Source organism: Oryx dammah, unplaced genomic scaffold (assembly GCF_014754425.2).
Source record: "Oryx dammah isolate SB20612 unplaced genomic scaffold, SCBI_Odam_1.1 HiC_scaffold_19, whole genome shotgun sequence".
NCBI lineage: Eukaryota > Metazoa > Chordata > Mammalia > Artiodactyla > Bovidae > Oryx > Oryx dammah.
In genome coordinates, this window is record NW_024070203.1 from 63398827 (window position 1) to 63418898 (window position 20072).

Genomic DNA, 20072 nt, shown 5'->3' on the forward strand with positions numbered 1-20072 from the left:
TGACCTTTTGTATTTTAACTAATTTAAATTTTTGAAAGATTTGATTAAGATAATTTACCTGTCAACATATAAGTCTGTGGAAACTCTTTCCTGGAGTTTCCCTTATGAAATGTTAACCTGTTTCTGGGCCTCGGATTTTTTAAGTTTCATCCAACTTCTTTCAGTAGAGCAAGCAAATGATAGATTAATTTTCCATTTCTATCCAATGTCTGTATAATTTAGGACTGATTTATTATTTCTCCTTTCTCTTATGGTAGGTTTGTGCCAAGACTTTTGTATTATATATATTATATAATAATTTTTATATCTAATTTTTAGCACTTTCACTTGGATTAATATAATAGAGCCATTGTACCTACTAGTTCCCTTGGAATAGGAATGAGTTGTGTAAACACAGTGAATGATTTTGAAAATTGAGCTTCTATAGAATCATATTTTGCTTCTTGAAATAATTATTAGTATTTTTAAATAATTTTTTGTATAGAGAAATATAATTTCTTGTATATCATTATTTTTTGTGTCCTAGGATTCACTGACTCAATTCCAAGAAGTAGTCTCCCAGTCCTTTTTTTTTTTTTCTCTTTTTCCTTTTCTCTCTTTTTCCTTTATAAAAATCTTGGATACCACTTTAGAGGAATAATGTACTTGTTGAGGAGTAAAAGGCTTCTAATGAAGCCCCATTATTTTTGGAATTGGATGATTGTTATGGAGTTTTCATAAAGCCAAGGATTTGTCAAGCCTATTGGTATAAATAAAAAGATTGAGGAACAGAAGATAGTAAAGCTAAAAAAGACTGCTTTGAACTACTTTAAAAATTTCCTAGCAGTAACATTAAGGGCTAAAATATAGCCACAGTTAACACCTAACATGGAGAAGGCAATGGCACCCTACTCCACTACTCTTACCTGGAAAATCCCATGGATGGAGGAGCCTGGTAGGCTGCAGTCCATGGGGTCGCTGAGTCGGACACAACTGAGCAACTTCCCTTTCACTTTTCACTTTCATGCACTGGAGAAGGAAATGACAACCCACTCCAGTGTTCTTGCCTGGAGAATCCCAGGGAGAGGGGAGCCTGGCTGGTTTCTGTCTATGGGGTCGCAAAGAGTCACACACGACTGAAGCGACTTAGCAGCAGCAGCAACATCTAACAATTCATGAAAACATATTTATAGGATTCAAAGAAAATATTAACACTTGGTTTGGTTTTAGGATATATTTGAAAGAAAAAAATATTTAATTAAAAGTATTTTATATAACCTAAATTTTGCTTCATATGCTTTGTCCTTCTTTGTCATGTCAAAAAATACTGTCTTGTATTAAGTCTTTTGAAGAAGAGTGCTTCATGATCTGACTCTTACTATAGCACGTCTCTCAAATATATACTTTCAGGCAACCTGTACTTTTCATTTGTAGCATTTTAAAATATTATTTAATTAATCTTAAAATGAGATGCTTCATGTTGTCTCTATAAAGTAGAAGGTATTTAGGTAGGCAAGGCCTGGTTTACAACTATATGATCACTAATTCTCATACTGTTGAGTGGACTCATATATCTATAATAAATAACATTAATTGAATGAATAACTGAGTAAATAATTAAGTAAATAAATATATTTGGCCCCTATGTTAAAACTAAATAGAACTATATACCAGTACAATAGCAAAGTATCAGTTCCGTTCAGTTCAGTCGCTCAGTTGTGTCCGACTCTTTGCGACCCCATGAATCGCAGCATGCCAGGCCTCCCTGTCCATCACCAACTCCCAGAGTTCACTCAGACTCACGTCCATCGAGTCAGTGATACCATCCAACCATCTCATCCTCTGTCGTCCCCTTCTCCTCCTTCCCCCAATCCCTCCCAGCATCAGAGTCTTTTCCAATGAGTCAGCTCTTCGCATGAGGTAGCCAAAGTACTGGAGTTTCAGCTTCAGCATCATTCCCTCCAAAGAAATCTCAGGGCTGATCTCCTTCAGAATGGACTGGTTGGATTTCCTTGCAGTCCAAGGGACTCTCAAGAGTCTTCTCCAACACCACAGTTCAAAAGCATAAGTATATGGTTGGTAATTAAACGGAGACATTATTTTGCCAACAAAGGTCCATCTAGTTAAAGCTATGTTTTTCCCAATAGTTATGTATGGATGTGAGAGTTGGACTATAAAAAAAGCTGAGTGCTGAAGAATTGATGCTTTTGAACTGTGGTGTTGCAGAAGACTCTTGAGAGTCCCTTGGACAGCAAGGAGGTCCAACCAGTCCATCCTAAAGGAAATCAGTCCTGGGTATTCATCGGAAGGATTGATGCTGAAGCTGAAACTCCAATATTTATTAGGCCATGTGATGGAAAGAACTGACTTGTCTGAAAAGACCCTGATGCTGGGAAAGTTTGAAGGCGGGAGGAGAAAGGAACAACAGAGGATGAGATGGTTGGATGGCATCACTGACACAATGGACATGAGTTTGAGTAAAGTCCGGGAGTTGGTGATGTACAGGGAAACCTGGCGTGCTGCAGTTCATGGGGTCTCAAAGAGTCAGACACGACTGAGCGACCGAACTGAATTGATCTGATGGCGGAAAAGTATATGACTTGACTTTTCATTCTTGTGTCTGGGCAACTTGTTTTACTTAAATCCATTCTGCATTTGGCATTTGAATTGATCAACTTAAAAATATAGACACAGTTAAGTAAAATGTTCTTCTACATCACCAAATATCCTCTTAATTTTGACCAAAAATGAATGATCCAACAACTGCAATACGCTGTCATCTATGGCCCTCCTTGAATAGGCATGTACTTCTTTGTCTCTATCTAAAGAATCCAGCTACAAACAATCTTAGATGTTCTGTGATTTGCATAGTTTTCTTTTACACAACATGTTATTTAGTGTCCCCTTTCCCCTCTGCCTGGAAGCCCTTCCTGAATTTTTGATCTAAGTTCATGTGTCTTAACCTTTCAAGATTGAGCTCTGACATTATCTCAAGGATACATTCTGTAAGCTCCCAGGTTGCAAAAATGTCCACTTTATGGTCCCAAAATACTTGCTTACCTTTATTTATCACTCATAATACATAGTTAAAATAACCAGTTTGTATCTAACTTCTTAAGACTTCAAATCCAATAAAGAAAGGATCTGATCTTATCTTATTCATTTTTGCGTGGAAACATTCTAAGTCAATGTTTGGTATTGAATAAATATCCTTTTTAAATGAATTATAATAAATCATCATGGTGAATGGTGAAGTCGCTCAGTTGTGTCCGACTCTTTGCAACCCCGTGGACTGTAGCCTACCAGGCTCCTCCGTCCATGGGATTCTCCAGGCAAGAATACTGGAGTGGGTTGCCATTTCCTTCTCCAGGGGATCTTCCCGACCCAGGGATCAAACCCAGGTCTCCTGCATTGGAGGCAGACGCTTCAACCTCTGAGCCACCAGGGAAGCCCATAAATCATCATAGACTATTCATTTGACCTTTCACTAGGTTGAAGGATTGTCCAGAATTACAAGTGATATCCAATTTCCCTACTTCTTTGATGAACTGACTCTTTTTCTTGCATTTTAATTGAAACATTTAAGTTATAAACATTGGCCTTTTTATTTCTTATACTTAGGTATATTTTACTTTTGTTTAGCTATTCATCAATTAAGTTTCTTAAATGTTTTCTAAGCATTTACTATGTGTTATATACTAAGCCAACTTCATTTCACTCAGAGATAAAAGATGTAATTGCTGACATAGAGGAACATAATTAGTTTAGGTAAACCAAAAAAAAAAAAGTATAAATCCTCTAGTACAAATAAGGATGTGGAAGAATGAATTTTAGTAGGATGAGCTAAAAAATAATAGTTCAGAAAAAAATAGCATGTGAAAGCTATAGAAGTAACTTAGAGAATGGTGCATTTTAAAATTACAAATCATCAACTGAAGTTTCCTGCCTTTTTAAATGTACAGCAGATAGTCTAATTTCTTTTTTAAAAGGAGGTCTAAACATTTCTCTTGGCCAGATATACAGATGGCCAAGAGGCACATGAAAAGATGCTCAGTGTTGCTAATTATAAGAGAAATGCAAATCAAAACTATGAGACATGACCTCACACCAGTCAGAATGGCTATCATCAAAATGTCTACAAACAGTAAATGCTGGAGAGGGTGTAGAGAAAAGGGAACTGTCCTACACTGTTGGTGGGAATGTAAATTGTTACAGTCATTAAGGAGAATAGAATGGAAGTTCCTTAAAAAACTAAAAATAGAGTTACCATATGGCCTAGAAATCCCAATCCTGGGCATATATCTGGAGAAAAGTATGGTTCAAAAGGATACATGTACCCAAATGTTTATCACAGCACTGTTTACAGTTGCCAAGACATGGAAGCAATCTATATGTCCGTCAACAGATGAAAGGATAAAAAAGATGTGGTTCATATGCACGATAGAATATTACTCAGCCATTAAAAAGAATGAAATAATGCCATTTGCAGCAACATGGGTGGACCTGGAGATTATCATACTGAGTAAAACAGGGAAAGACAAATATCATTTATTGCTTATATACTGAATCTAAAAAAAGTACAAATGAATTCATTTATGAAACAGAAACAGACTAAAATTCTTAGAGAATGAATTTATTGTTACCAGGGGAAGAATGGGAGAGGGATATATTGGAAATATTGGGATTGACATACACAGTACTATATTTACAATAGATAGCCAACAAGAACCTACTATATAACACAGGGAACTCTGCTTAATATTTTATAATAACTTAAGTGAGAAAAGAATTTGAAAAATAATAGATACTTGTAATGTATAACTGAATCACTTTGCTGTATACTTGAAACTAATACAGCATTGTTAATCAATGATACTCCAATGTAAAATAGAAATTTTAAAAAATAAAGGAAGTCTAAATTTTGGCCACCTCATGCGAAGAGTTGACTCATTGTAAAAGACCCTGATGCTGGGAGGGATTGGGGGCAGGAGGAGAAGGGGATGACAGAGGATGAGATGGCTGGATGGCATCACCGACTCGATGCACATGAGTTTGAGTGAACTCCGTGAGATTTTGATGGACAGGGAGGCCTGGCTTGCTGCAGTTCATGCGGTCGCAAAGAGTCGGACACGACTGAACGACTGAACTGAACTGATTTCTTGACAGTAACTGGATACTTACTGTCAAATGGTTAATTCTGTCTTAAAGTTTCTGATTTTCTGAATTACTTACATTCTATATAAATTCAAATAGACATTGTCCCTAATTTTATCTAAACAAGCAAATAACAGGTTTTGAATATACAGGTGATAGATAACTTGGTGATAACTTGCTCAATTAATCTTCTGGATAATTTGAAATGGAGGGCTGTCTACATGAAAAGTAGGCAAACAGCTTGAAATTGAGTATTACATACTCTTACCTGTTAAATTCTTTGTCCTACCAGTTGCTCAAGGGTTTTTTTTTTTTTTAACTCTGACTTCTTCACCACATACCATCTTCCTACTCGCATCGTATTCTTATTCCTTTCTTTCCTTCCAACTTCCCATTTCTCTTCCACCCTCTTCTCCCACTGGATGGCCTTAAGAATGCTATGGTTTCTATGTATATTGTACATGATAATTTATCTCATTCTATCCTACCACCTAATCTGTCCCTCTTATTGATAAACTTAGTTTATGTTGGATTTTCTTTTATTTTTATCATAAAGCATAATAAAACATTAATTCACATAAACCACATATCAAAATCACTGACTTGATGCCATGTGTGCTCTCATCCTAATACCAATGGGATGCTGCAAACCTCAAGGAGAGGCCATATCATATGTAAATATGACCTTCATGACTAGATTAAATTACTAACATCCAAGAACTAGGAAAGAAAAAAAAAAACTTTTATGTCTTGAAAATTTGTGTGCTTGATTCTCCTTTTTAATAGAAATTGTATTTGCTGAGTTTTAATCAGATTTATCTGATCCTGTGCAGTCTGCCTCTTGCTAATTTTAATTCTGTCCCTTTCATAGCCTCTCCTCTTTTCTTCAGTTCCCTGCGTGGGTTCAATTCAGTATTATTCCATATTTATATGCTTCCTTTTAGTGAAGACATGGATTAGACCTTCATTCTTCTACAGATGACTCTCAGATCTATTTGACGATTAGTCCTAATTGTTACTCTACTTCTGATGTTTTATCAGCATCTCATGAAGACATGGAGACTAGGATGTCCAATTAAATGTTACTGAGCTGAACTACTTATTCAGGAATAAGCACTACTTATTCAATTCCAGGCACTGGTTTAAATAGGTTTTATCATTCACTTTCAGATGCATGTGTGTATGTATGAGTGTGTGTGTGTTTCATGACTAACAGTCAACAATATGAGAATTTTAATTGATTCAGAGAACTGTTTCTATACTCATTTATTTGAAGTTCAATACAGATCTTAGTTTATTCTGTATTTTTCAGGTAATGAAATTGTATACTATATTAAATAGTTACTAAACAAATAAAACAAGAACAAAATGAGATTCGGAAATATTGAAAGTATTGTAACCATATTTCAAGGCATTGCTTAAATCTACATTTTTGGGTTTAGATTGTTATAGAGGAAATGCTAATGTAGGATTTCACTTCATAATAAAAATAACTTCTGTGAAGCTTTCCAAACTATTAGGAGTTCCCTTCCCATGAAGAAAGAATGTAAAAGAAAAATAAAGTATAGTTGAACATTGTCCTTCAAGAACTATGCCAAATATAATGCAGAGAGACTAAAATTCTGGTACTTAACTCATATATCTGTACATTATTTAAAGCTGTTTATTATTTGTCTGAAAACTTCACAGTTCCTATTTATGTCTGTTAAGAGAACAGACACTAGTTCTGGTGGAATTCTCATTTGTCCTATTTTCCTTTGTCAACTTTGATAATAAATTTCTACCAAGCTTTATTCATTTTTTATAGCAAATCTTTTCTGATCTCAGTTAAAAATTAATTCTTTAATTTTTTTTCTTTTTCAGAGCATTTTATTTGCTAGTTTATGAAGTCCTCAATTTTAATTTTTAATTTATGAAATATTTTTCATACCTTTCAAAGTATTTATTTTCTGTTTGAACTCTTATATCTTTTGTACTTCCTATAACTTCCAACTTAAATTTCTAAATTTCTTGACCCATTTGATTTTTCTCAAAGTCATTTTTTATCACTTCAGTTTAGTTCAGTCACTCAGTCGTGTCTGACTGTTTGCGACCTGATAAACCACAGCATGCCGGGCCTCCCTGTCCATCACCAACTCCCAGAGCGCACCCCAACCCATGTACATTGAGTAGGTGATGCCATCCAACCATCTTATCCTCTGTCGTCCCCTTCTCCTCCTGCCCTCTATCTGTCCCAGCATCAGGGTCTTTTCCAATGAGTCAGCTCTTCGCATCAGTTGACCAAAGTATTGGAGTTTCAGCTTCAACATCAGTCCTTCCAATGAACACCAGGACTGATCTCTTTTAGGATAGACTGGTTGGATCTCCTTGCAGTCCAAGGGACTCTCAAGAGTCTTCTCCAATACTACAGTTCAAAAGCATCAATTCTTCTGTGCTCAGCTTTCTTTATAGTCCAACTCTCACATCCATACATGACCACTGGAAAAACCATAGCCTTGACTAGACGGACCTTTGTTAGCAAAGTAATGTCTCTACTTTTTAATATGCTGTCTAGGTTGGTCATAACTTTCCTTCTAAGGAGTCAGTTCAGTTCAGTCACTCAGTCGTGTCCTACTGTTTGCAACCCCATGAATCGCAGCATGCCAGGCCTCCCTGTCTATCGCCAACTCCCGGAGTTCACTCAGACTCACGTCCATTGAGTCAGTGATGCCATCCAGCCATCTCATCCTCTGTCGTCCCTTTCTCCTCCTGCCCCCAACCCCTCCCAGCATCAGAGTCTAAGGAGTAAGCGTCTTTTAATTTCATGGCCACAATCACCATCTGCAGTGATTTTCAAGCCCAAAAAAAGAAAGTCTGACACTTTCCACAGTTCCCCCATCTATTTGCCAGGAAGTGATGGGACCAGATGCCATGATCTTCGTTTTCTGAATGTTGAGCTTTAAGCCAACTTTTCACTCTCCTCTTTCACTTTCTTCAAGAGGCTCTTTAGTTCTTCACTTTCTGCCATTAAGGTGGTGTCATCTGCATATCTGAGGTTATTGATATTTCTCCCAGCAATCTTGATTCCAGCTTGTGTTTCTTCCAGCCCAGTGTTTCTCATGATGTACTGTGCATATAAGTTAAATAAGCAGGGTGACAATGTACAGCGTTGAGGTACTTCTTTTCCTATTTGGAACCAGTCTGTTGTTCCACGTCTAGTTCTAACTGTTGCTTCCTGACCTGCATACAGGTTTCTCAAGAGGCAGGTCAGGTGGTCTGGTATTCCCATCTCTTTCAGAATTTTCCACAGTTTATTGTGATCCACACAGTCAAAGGCTTTGGCATAGTCAATAAAGCAGAAATAGATATTTTTGTGGAATTTCTTGCTTTTTTAATGATCCAGCAGATGTTGGCAATTTTATCAGTAGGTTGTTTTATATTTAAAACATATATATCTGCCAACATGAGTTGATTGTTTTTTCCTTAGATTATCCCTGAAGCATTTCCATTCAACTATCTCTAATAGTAATGATCACATATTAATTTTAAAAAATAATGTCTCAAAAAGTGTTACATAGAAACAAGTACCTTGTTATATACAAGTTCACTGTCAATTTTCTTATGTTGCTTTTTATAGGTTTCTATAAAAGCCATTGGAGAAAAAATGCCAAATTACTAGATGGGAAGGGGCACAAAACATAGAAGTAAAACAATTATTTTTCTATTTTACTTTCTAGTAATCTTTCCTGATCTGTTATCTACTTCAATAACCCTTCCTGGTCTATTATGTCCATCAGTTCAGTTCAGTTCAGCCGCTCAGTTGTGTCTGACTCTTTGCTACCCCATGAATCGCAGCATGCCAGGCCTCCCTGTAGTATCTTGTAAATCCAATGTTATCTCCTAGTTTAGTATTTCTCTTCTCTTCTAGACTATAAACTCTATGAGGGCAGATACCTTGACTCTCTTTTTTATCTTGCCACTTTCAGTCTCTGGCATTGTATCAAGCAGAATATCCACTCACTTAATGTTTTTGGAATACATGAATTTTCAGAATAATTAACATACAGCATTCAGCTTTCACAAATTAGTTAAAAATATATCATCTAAAAAAATCCACTAAATTTGAAAGTTCTTTTTTATTTTCAGTGAACAATTTGATGATTACATTCTCTGGACAAAAGTTCTCAACTGTTCAATCATATGTGTTTTTAGATCTGGAATGTGTTTGATTAGTAAATAATAAAAATATTAATTTGCATTGTGACATTAATATATTGCATTATATGTTGTGTTATCATTTATTGCAATATATTGTATCATCATTTTATATTGTATCAGTTGCTATCAGCTTACAATATAAGCTAAATATCAGTTTATATCATGGACATAAAAAGGTTTAAGTGCTAGATTCTTACTAAAATTTCAAAAACTATAATAAGTCTGATTCTTTCAAGCACCCAAGATCAAATACTTCTTATTTATAACATATCATTTGCTTACTTCACTACCATGAAATCCAAAAGAAATTTACATTTATAAAATTATTATTCAGTGAGGTACTATCCCCACTTTCTTTTTCCTCTCCTGGGTCTTACTCAGTCCCAGGAGATAGTTTTTTTGGAAAGAAACAAATAATTCAAATCAGTATAATAAAAGCCCTACTTTATGCTTTAATTAATCTTATGATAAAAACAGAAGCTATCAACTTTGTGCAAAGCATAGATAGTAAAAAGAGAGTTCAGTTACCACTGGTAGTGTTTGGGCAAAGACAGATTCAGTTCAGTTCAGTTCAGTCACTCAGTTGTGTCCAACTCTTTGCAACCCCATGAATTGCAGCACGCCAGCCCTCCCTGTCTATCACCAACTCCCAGAGTTTACTCAAACTCATGTTCATTGAGTCGGTGATGCCATCCAGCCATCTCATACTCTGTCGTCCCCTTCTCCTACTGTCCCCAATCCCTCCCAGCATCAGGGTCTTTTCCAATGAGTTAACTCTTCGCATGAGGTGGACAAAGTATTGGAGCTTCAGCTTTAGCATCAGTCCTTCCAAAGAACACCCAGGACTGATCTCCTTTAGAATGGACTGGTTGGATCTCCTTGAGACAGATTAGAAGGAAATTATGAGTGATATTTACCATAGTTTACCTCTGTGAGATCAGGGAGTGTTCCCTTTCATGTAGGGAAGTAACCACAACATGTCTCTCCATGTTCAGTTCTCACTGAATTCTAGAAGTTGTTCATCATTAAATACCAAACACATTCAGTTTTAGTCATTTTAGGTTTTTCCCTAGCAATATTTATCATCATTCCTCACAGGGCCCCGTCAGAAACCCTAAAAAAGTAAGTTTTTTGTTGGTACATCTCACATAGTCTAAGCTGTTCTGACTTGAAACTCACAAAGTTTGGGCTGTTTGTGCTTATTCATTGTTATATGTGTTCATCATCATACCTTATTAAAACATCCAGTTTTCCAAATTACAAGTTAGAATTTCTAGAAGTGATAGAAGCTCTACAAAGTTAAAATTAATATCACCTGCTTTGTCTACCACCTCTTGTGTAGCATAAAAAATATAGTTTATTTCATGGCCAATGTCAGATTATTCTCAGAAATAATCTAACACTGTGTGTCACATCCTTGGATAATGAGCAAAGATATCACTGTAGATATTGAAAGATATAAATGGAAATACTTCTGCTAGGGTAAGATCACAATATTAACCTACAGGTGAAATAAAAGAGAAATATTACAAATACACCTGAAATCACATTGAGTTTTGGGGAACACGTGTATACCTGTGGTGGATTCATGTTGATATATGGCAAAACCAATACAATAGTGTAAAGTAATTAACCTCTAATTAAAATAAATAACTTTATATTAAAAAATACAATTTTCCATGTTTTATATGCCATCAAACCATTTTAATAACAATAAGGCTATATCACTGAGATTGGACAACAACATAACTTCCAAGCTCTACTAATCTCTTTGCATCTATTTGGAGAAGCCATTAAGAGCACAGAGATAAATGCATAATATAATTGTAAAGTCACTGTATGCCTGTCAGAGCGTGTGGGTGATATAGTTTAACTAAGTTTACAGGTGAAATAATGGGATTCAGATGGTTTGGATTTGCTCAAGTGTGAACACAAAGTAAGTAGAAGAGGCAGGGATAGTGAAGGTACACAGACTACAAAGCTACTTGGACTTCATCCTAATGATCCTGTTAAAGACACATCATACCCCTCATATCATACCCCTCATAACAAAGAATTACTACTTGCTAAAAGTCTTCCAACATACCCAAGGGACAGCCTTAGAGCAGGAGACTGTGCTCAGTTGTGTCCAACTCTTTGTGATCCCATGGACTGTAGCCTGCCAGGCTTTTCTGTCCATGGAGATTCTCCAGGCAGGAATACTGGAATGGGTTCCCATGCCCTCCTCCAGGGGATCTTTCCAACCCAGGAATTGAGCCCAGGCCTCCTGCATTGCAGGTGGATTCTTTATCATCTGAACTACCAGGAAAGCCCAGAGCAGGAGACAGTAGAACTTACTTGTTCACAGAGCTGTTAGTGAAACATTTGTGGAAGAGAATGTCTGCAAAAGGGTGGTAGCTTAAATTGCCACTATATCCAAAAGCCAGATGGGTTGAAGAGTAGTGGGGAGATACCAGTCAGAAACAAAATAAAATCTTTGTTGTTACTCTCATTATTTTAGTCACGGGTTCATTCATTCCTATATTTAATGAATATCTACTATGTGCCACATGCTGTTCTAGGCATTGGAGACACCGTGGTGAACAAAACGAGTCCTTGCTCTCATGAAGTTATCATTCTAATAAGGAAAAGAGATAGTAAAAAATTGTATATATGTGTGTGTCTGTACATGTTTGTATATGTATATACTTTTCATAAATATGGATATCTATGTATACAATTGTATATGAAGGTTAAAAATAAAAGTTTAGATAGATTATTCAGATAGAACAGACTATTAAGAACTCTTTGAGGAGAAACCTATATAAAGTGAGAAGTAGAACAAGTACTAAGGTCTTAAAGTGCAAATATCCTCAGTGTGTTGTAGGAATTGCAAGTAAGTGAGTGGAAGGAGCTTTATAAAATGTTCAAATCCTGAGAATATGTTGGAACAAGATCAACAAAGTCTCTCAATATTACAAAAAAAAAAAAAAGATTCTGGAAGAGAGACTGAAAGAGATACTTCAGGGTTCATTAAACTCAGAGACAACTATAGACAGGACCCAGTTGGTATATTGCATGCAAAAATAATATTTAACCTGTGAATTGAATGTTTCTTACTCAACCAGAAAATAAAACTTTTGCTTGTCTTGCTGAAGTAGTTGAAACATTATATCTAGCACGAATTTAAATGCCTGAAGGTTACAGTTGAACCAAATCATATTTCATTGTATTTAACCTTTTTCGTAGATGTTTTTCCAAGCATAGTTAACTGTATGTGCTTGACCTGAGGGAAGAATAAGACTACAGTATATTGATAGAGAAGCTAGGGTTGATTTTTTTTTTTTTTTGGTTTCTTTTACTATACTTATACCATTTTCTTGAAACAGCATTATCCTCTTTACAGATAATTATGTAGCTCACAATGTTTCCATATATATAAGCTCATTTCACTTCCAAAACAACTGGAAAATGATAAATTAGCTGTTATTCTCTACCTTTTTAAAAACATAGGTGACATATGAATAAAGCATATAGAATATTGTAAAAATAACTGTCAAAAACACTGAATTAAGATAATCATAGATACATAGAATATATGAAAATTACATAATTTGTATCAATTCATTTTAAATCCCTAAAATCAGGATGTTAACATTTTTGTGAAAAAAAAAAAAAAAAAGCCTTTCCATGCAGAATGCAACCTTTCTTTCCAGTTATATGGGTTCTTACATAGAACACAACCTGTCTTGGTACTTACACAGGTTTTATTTCATTTCCTTCTGAAATTTTTTATGCTTCTTTTTATGGAAGACTTTTACCTTTCTTGACAAATATGTTTTTAAAAATTACATGTTCACTTTGTTGCTTGTGTGAATTTGATCTTTCAATTTGAATTGCCAACTGTTACAGTTACAAAAGACAGCTTTATATTTTCACATGCATTTCTTCTTCAAAGGAAGCTTATGTGACTAAAATATAAAGTAGTATAAATTGTAGAAACATTATTAACTTTCTTGAGCTTAAGTAGGCAAATAGCACATTTAATTAAAAAATGATTCTTTTGTTTTTTTGAATTTTGTAGTGCTTTCCAAAATTTTTCCAACTCTATTGCATTACCTAGAACTTCTGAGATAATGTTGAGTGCTGCCATAGATTGTGAGCATCCATAATTTGTTTTAACCAAAGAGGGTTATGAATTGGTATGAACTGGGTATGGGATTTGAATTGGGAGATTGGGATTGACATTTGCACACTGCTACTGCTGCTACTGCTGCTAAGTCACTTCAGTCGTGTCCAACTCTGTGCGACCCCATAAACGGCAGCCCACCAGGCTCCCCCGTCCCTGGGATTCTCCAGGCAAGAACACTAGAGTGGGTTGCCATTTCCTTCTCCAATGCATGAAAGTGAAAAGTGAAAAGGAAGTCGCTCAGTCGGGTCCGACTCTTCGCAACCCCATGGAATGCAGCCTACCAGCCTCCTCCATTTGTGGGATTTTCCAGGCAAGAGTACTGGAGTGAGGTGCCATTGCCTTCTCCATTTGCACACTACTATGTATAAAATAGATAACTAATGAGAACCTATTGTATAGCACAGGGAACTCTACTCAGTGCTCTTTGGTGACCTAAACGGGAAGGAAGTCTAAAAAGAGGGGATATATATATAGATACAACTGACTCACTTTGCTGTACAGCAGATGCTAATACAACATTGTAAAACAACTATGCTCCAATAAAGTTTAAAAAAGAACAGGCGGGGAGAGTGTGAAGGAAAACATAGACTAGTGAACATGGAAGACTTAAAAGAAGTTGCAGTATAATGATCTCAATGCAGAATCTAAAAATGACAAACTCACAGAACCAGAGAGTAGAATATTGTTGTTGTTCAGTTGCCCAGTCAGGTCTGACTCTTTGTAACCCTGTGGAATGCAGCATGCCAGGCCTCCTGTCCCTCACCATCTCCTGAAGAGCTTTCCATGGTTTGTTATGACCCGCACAGTCAAAGGCATAGTCAATGAAACAGAGGTAGATATTTTTCTGGAATTCTCTTGCTTTTTCTGAGATCCAGCAAATGTTGGCAATTTGATATCTGGTTCCTCTTCATTTTCTAAACCCAGCTTGGACATATGGAAGTTCTTGGTTGGTCTAATGCTGAAGCCTAGCATGCAAGATTTTAACCATTACCTACTAGCATGGGAAATGAATGCAATTGTCTGATGGTAGAATAGCAGTTCTTAAAAGTGAGTCTTGAGGTGCTAGGTTAAAGGGAGAAAACTTCCAGTTGATCAGATGAATAACTTCTGAAAGTATAATATACAGTATGGTGATTTGTAGTTACTGATGCTGTATCACATGCTCAAAAGTTACTAAGAGAATAGATCTTAAACATTCTCACTAAACATTCACACACACATACAAATGCTGATTATGTTAGGTAATGGAAATGTTAATTAAGTCTTCATGTTGTTCACCTTAAACTTAATGTTATATATCAATATGTCTCAATAAATCTAGGAAAAAAATTTGTGAGGCATCAGAAATTTTATAAGGCCTTGATAGTACTTTGGTAGCCTAAAATCAGCCAAAGTATTAATAATGCAGAAATTAGAAATTGAAAATTGAACAGGAGAGAAGAAAATGGAGTAGTGAGCATGGTAGACTTACAAGGAGGGAGGTAGTAAATGAAAAAAGCAAAGATTGGTAATTAATGTTGAGGGAAAAATATAATCATTTTTTATAAAATAGCATTTATATTACTTAAAATTTCAAAATCATACACAAACAAGAGAAGATTAAAAATAATCATTGAATCACCAGAAAGTTGTCAAAAATAGATTTATGCTAAAATATGAGCTAAAGGGGGGAAAAAAAAAACACTAGTAAAAAATTACATTTTTAACATACTAGGAAGACACACATTTCATGATAAAAAGATAAGACTTGGAGTGGGAAGACCTGAGCTGAAATCTTAACTATACTAGTTACTAGTTGAAGATCTTGGACATGTCAAAATAACTTTGGGGACCTCCATTAATGAACTTTAAAATGATTATATGTAAAGTTGTATGTGCATATGAAAAATCTATGTTAAACTGTACATGATTTAAAAATACAGGGAATTATATTTGATGTATTTGGGGGAAAAAGATGACTTAGGCAGTATTTTAATGGAATGAGGCAAAAATTGCATATCAAAAGTAATACCACCTAGAAACTTTTGTGGCACTCAAGAAGGAAGTCAAGCCCCAGATACAGTGTGGTCAGTAACTCTTTGATTAACTAGAAGAGAGATTAGTTAGAAAACTGAAGAACTATTATAACACAGATTTTGTAGATATTTATTAAAATTACTTTAATGTAGCTTTTTTTGCAGTCTGAATGGCCCAGTTCACAGTCCTAAGAACAGAAAAAGTAGTTTTAATATTGATGGCTCAATTACAAGTTTTATGGTATTATGCTATTATGAGTCCTAGTGTACTTAATAAATAGAAAGGAAAACACTATTTAGATTGCTTAATCAATCCAAAGCTTTATTTCTTCCTCTTTATAGAATTTTCTTAACACAATACTGAATAAATATGACCTCTCTCTAATTAAACTAACCTATTTACAATCATAGAACAATTTATCATGCCTCACACTTTTATTCATAACTATTTTTCAATTAATGTTTAAAATATGACTTGTGAACTTCAGGATGTAAAAACCACTCTCATTTTGATGTCACATTAGAACGTCATTAACATATTTCAATGTAGTTATTATTGTGCAATTTTGAATTTAAAGTCTATTTGCAAGATATTTTAATGTGGCACGTGCTCACCTTTTAAAATGTGATTTCTCTTTTAGTGAAGACATGTGGCTCTAATCTTCAAGGACCAAGTGGAACCTTTACGTCTCCCAACTTTCCATTCCAATATGACAGCAATGCACAATGTGTCTGGGTCATCACAGCAGTGAATACAAATAAGGTAAGTGAAAACCATCTCTGGTGCAAAAGTATAATCATAAAGACAAAAGCAAGGAAATCATGAGAGAAAGGGCAATAAAGAAAATTCATAGCTGAAGTATGATTTCTGAAATATTTCCTACCTATACATTATATAAAACCTACAGTTATATGAGAAATAAGAAAAACAATTAAATACTGTAATTCTATCTCAACTAACATATAAATAAGAACACATTAGAATTATAAACAAATGTTTTCTGAAATGTGCTTTTGCAGTTTGTAAATATATTTATTTTTCAAAGATACCATAAATAATGACTTATCACTTCATATCTTTCTACTTGTCTTATCATTCAGGTATATCCTGTTTTTATGCATAGCTGATTTTCCTTTCAATGTTTCTCTATTGCCACAGATCACTCAGCTAGTCTTTATTATAAAGTTTATTAATGTGCTCTACATAATAGAAGATTCATTATTTGGGGATTTCTAAAGGTTGTATTGTCTACATGACTAAAATTAGTAATCTATCTAAATACATATATACCACAGAACTCAAACAAAATTATAATGCTTAATGAACAAAAAAGCAGTGAATGATTAGCAAGATTTCTTTTCCTTTTCTCTCCATCCTGCTTCTCCTCCTAAGGGTATGTAGCAAGGACCTACATAGGAAGAATCAAAATTTGTCTCAGATTTTGTAATATCTTTTCTGGGTTAGATTAAGAAAAGGTTGGTGATAGACCCATAAAATTGGGTCAGATTTGTAGTTCAAATATTGATTTAGAACTTGCCAACTAACAACTCTGTTCAAGCTATTTAACTTCTCTGAAATTGTTTCTTTCTCTGAAATGTGGATAATAAGAACATATTTTTCAGTGTTATGAGAAGTAAATGAGATAATGCATACAGGGTACTTAGTAGAGTTAGTAGGTACTTAAAAAAATGTTAACTAGTTATTAGATACAGAATATTCTATTTTCCAGAAAGTTTTGGGTTTTATGTTCATAAAATATAATCACAAGAGTAGCAAAGTTGTTTTAAAAATTAACTCAGTGGTAAATTAGACTTGCCTCATGGAAGAGCCCTGATTTATGAGTCATAAGAACTAGGTCAGAAGCCTAGCCTTCCCTCAACTATGTGTATAAACCTGGGAAAAAAATCGCTAAATCTAATCCTTCATATGCACAAAGGAAGTCATTTTACTCATCCAACCCATGTCATCAATTCAGTTCAGATCAACAAATTTTATTTATTGAATACCTTCTCTGAGAAAATTATGGGTTTCTGAGGGAAAAAAAATCAAGAACTACTTGAAAAATAAAATCACAATTACTGAACATTTAGCAACATGCCAGGTGTCATTCACAGTACTTTTAATGACTTATTTAATTTAAAAAATTCCCTTAATAGGAAAATATACTTTCATGTCTGCATTTAATAAAGAGGCTAGATAATTTGTCTAAGATCACATAGATAGCAAAAGTCAATGTTATGTATCATATAACATGTGGGTTACTTTCTATGACATATCTCACCCTAAGATGTAAGTATCTTATACTAAGATAACATGAATCAAATTCATTATAAAGTATGAAACAGATGTTCTGTATTAATCTTGTATTGAGATAAAACTTTTTTTGTGTGATAGTAATTACCTATAATTTACAGAACAAAGTGGTGATTATCTCCTGTTCAATAAGATGTCTAATTTGCTAAGTTTAATTAGTTTTCATTATTGACTTACTTAAATTTTCACAGAGGTCATGACAGTTCTCCTTGTTTTTCTTAACCAATCTATGAAACTTTTATCTATTCTTTTCTCACTTAAAATATCTATTTTCTAAGGAAGATATATTAATGATTATTTACTCTTTTTATTGAAAGCTGATTGAGTACATTCATTTTTGATCTGTTAGTTTACATTCATTGTAAGGTATCCTATGAAAATTCAAGCATTTTCAAGCATAACCCACAATTATATTTAACAGTTTACTCACTCACTTACACACACACACACAGTGTGAAAAAATAATTTCCCCTGACTATATGAAAGCACTTCTCTATTTTTTAACATATTGTAATCTATTTTTAAATATTGTTCACATCTCACTAAGTTAATTTTATGATGCACTAACAGGTCATAACTGTGTATTTTGACAAATACAATTGGAAAGTTTGCTTCCATAGATTGCCATGTCTGAACTCTTGGTAAGATGATTACTGGCATAAAGCACAAACACAGATCTCTCTTCATTGGTTTAAACCCAAATTAACCAACATATTAATGCCTCAATATCTATGATTTTCTTCAAAAATAATTGCTCATATTTTTCTTTATATTTGATAACTTAAAAGCAACCATTGGGGAAGATTCAAGATAGTGGAAAGCACATTTTCCCTCAGATAGCTAAGTATGGGATAATTTCCTCTGAAGAGAGCCTGAAAACAGGATGAAAACAATCTCCACAACAAAGGGTGAAAGGATAACAACAAAGGGCAGGTAGGAGAAATAGAGATGTAGTCATACTAAGTACAGTCCAGTTCATTTATTCAGTCGTGCCTGACTCTTTGTGTATCATGGACTGCAGCATGCCAGGCTTCCCTGTCCATCACCAACACCTGAAGCTTGCTCAGACTCATTTCCATTGAGTCAATAATGCCATCCAATCATCTCATCCTCTGTCATCCCCTTCTTTTCCTGCCTTCAATCATTCCCAGCAACAGGGTTTTTCCAGTGAATCAGTGCTTCACATCAGGTGGCCAAAGTATTGAAGCTTCAGCTTCAGCATCAGTCCTTCCAATTAATAGTCAGGACTGATTTCCTGTAGGATCAACTGGTTGGATCTCCTTGTAGTCCAGGAGACTCTCAAGAATCTTCTCCAACACCACAGTTCAAAAGCATCAATTCTTTGGCACTCAGCTTTCTTTATAGTCCAACTCTCACATCCATACATGACCACTGGAAAAAACCATAGCTTTGACTAGATTGACTTTTGTTGACAAAGTAATGTCTCTGCTTTTTAATATGCTGTCTAGGTTGGTCATAACTTTCCTTCCAAGGAGTAAGCGTCTTTTAATGTCATGGCCGCATTCACCATCTACAGTGATTTTGCAACCCCCCAAAATAAAGTCTGCCACTGTTTCCACTGTTTCCCAATCTATTTGCCATGAATTGATTGGACCAGATGCCATGATCTTAGTGTTCTGAATGTTGAGTTTTAAGCCAACTTTTTCACTCTTCTCTTTCACTGTCATCAAGAGGCTCTTTCGTTCTTCTTCACTTTCTGCCATAAGGGTGGTGTCATCTGCATATCTGAGGTTATTGATATTTCTCTCGGCAGTCTTGATTCCTGCATGTAGTTCCTCCAGCCCAGCATTTCTCCTGATATTCTCTGCATATAAGTGAAATGAGCAGAGTGGCAATATACAGCCTTGAACGTACTCCTTTTCCTATTTGGAACCAGTCTCTTGTTCCATGTCCAATTCTGACTGTTGCTTCCTGACTTGCATACACATTTCTCAAGAGGCATATCAGGTGTCCTGGTATTCCCATCTTTTTCAGAATTTTCCACAGTTTATTTTGATCCACACAGTCAAAGGCTTTGGTATAGTCAATAAAGAAGAAATAGAGTTTTTCTGGATTTTTTTTGCCTTTTTGATGATCCAGTGAACATTGGCAATTTGATCTCTGGTTCCTCTGCCTTTTCTAAAACCAGTTTGAACATCTGGAAGTTCACGGTTCACATATTGTTGAAGCCTGACTTGGAGAATTTTGAGCATTACTGTACTAGCACATGAGATGAGTGCAA

At 35.1% G+C, this 20072-nt stretch overlaps 1 protein-coding gene across 3 annotated transcripts in view; it reads left to right on the forward strand.

Annotated features, from left to right (window-relative positions):
- Positions 1–20072, forward strand: part of LOC120878903 (CUB and sushi domain-containing protein 3-like) — a 1427768-nt gene that overhangs the window by 705767 nt on the left and 701929 nt on the right. For all 3 annotated transcript variants that reach the window (XM_040261811.1, XM_040261812.1, XM_040261813.1), the window contains one exon: positions 16158–16279. In XM_040261811.1, coding sequence (XP_040117745.1) covers positions 16158–16279 — 122 coding nt within the window. The remainder of the gene's footprint in view (positions 1–16157; positions 16280–20072) is intronic.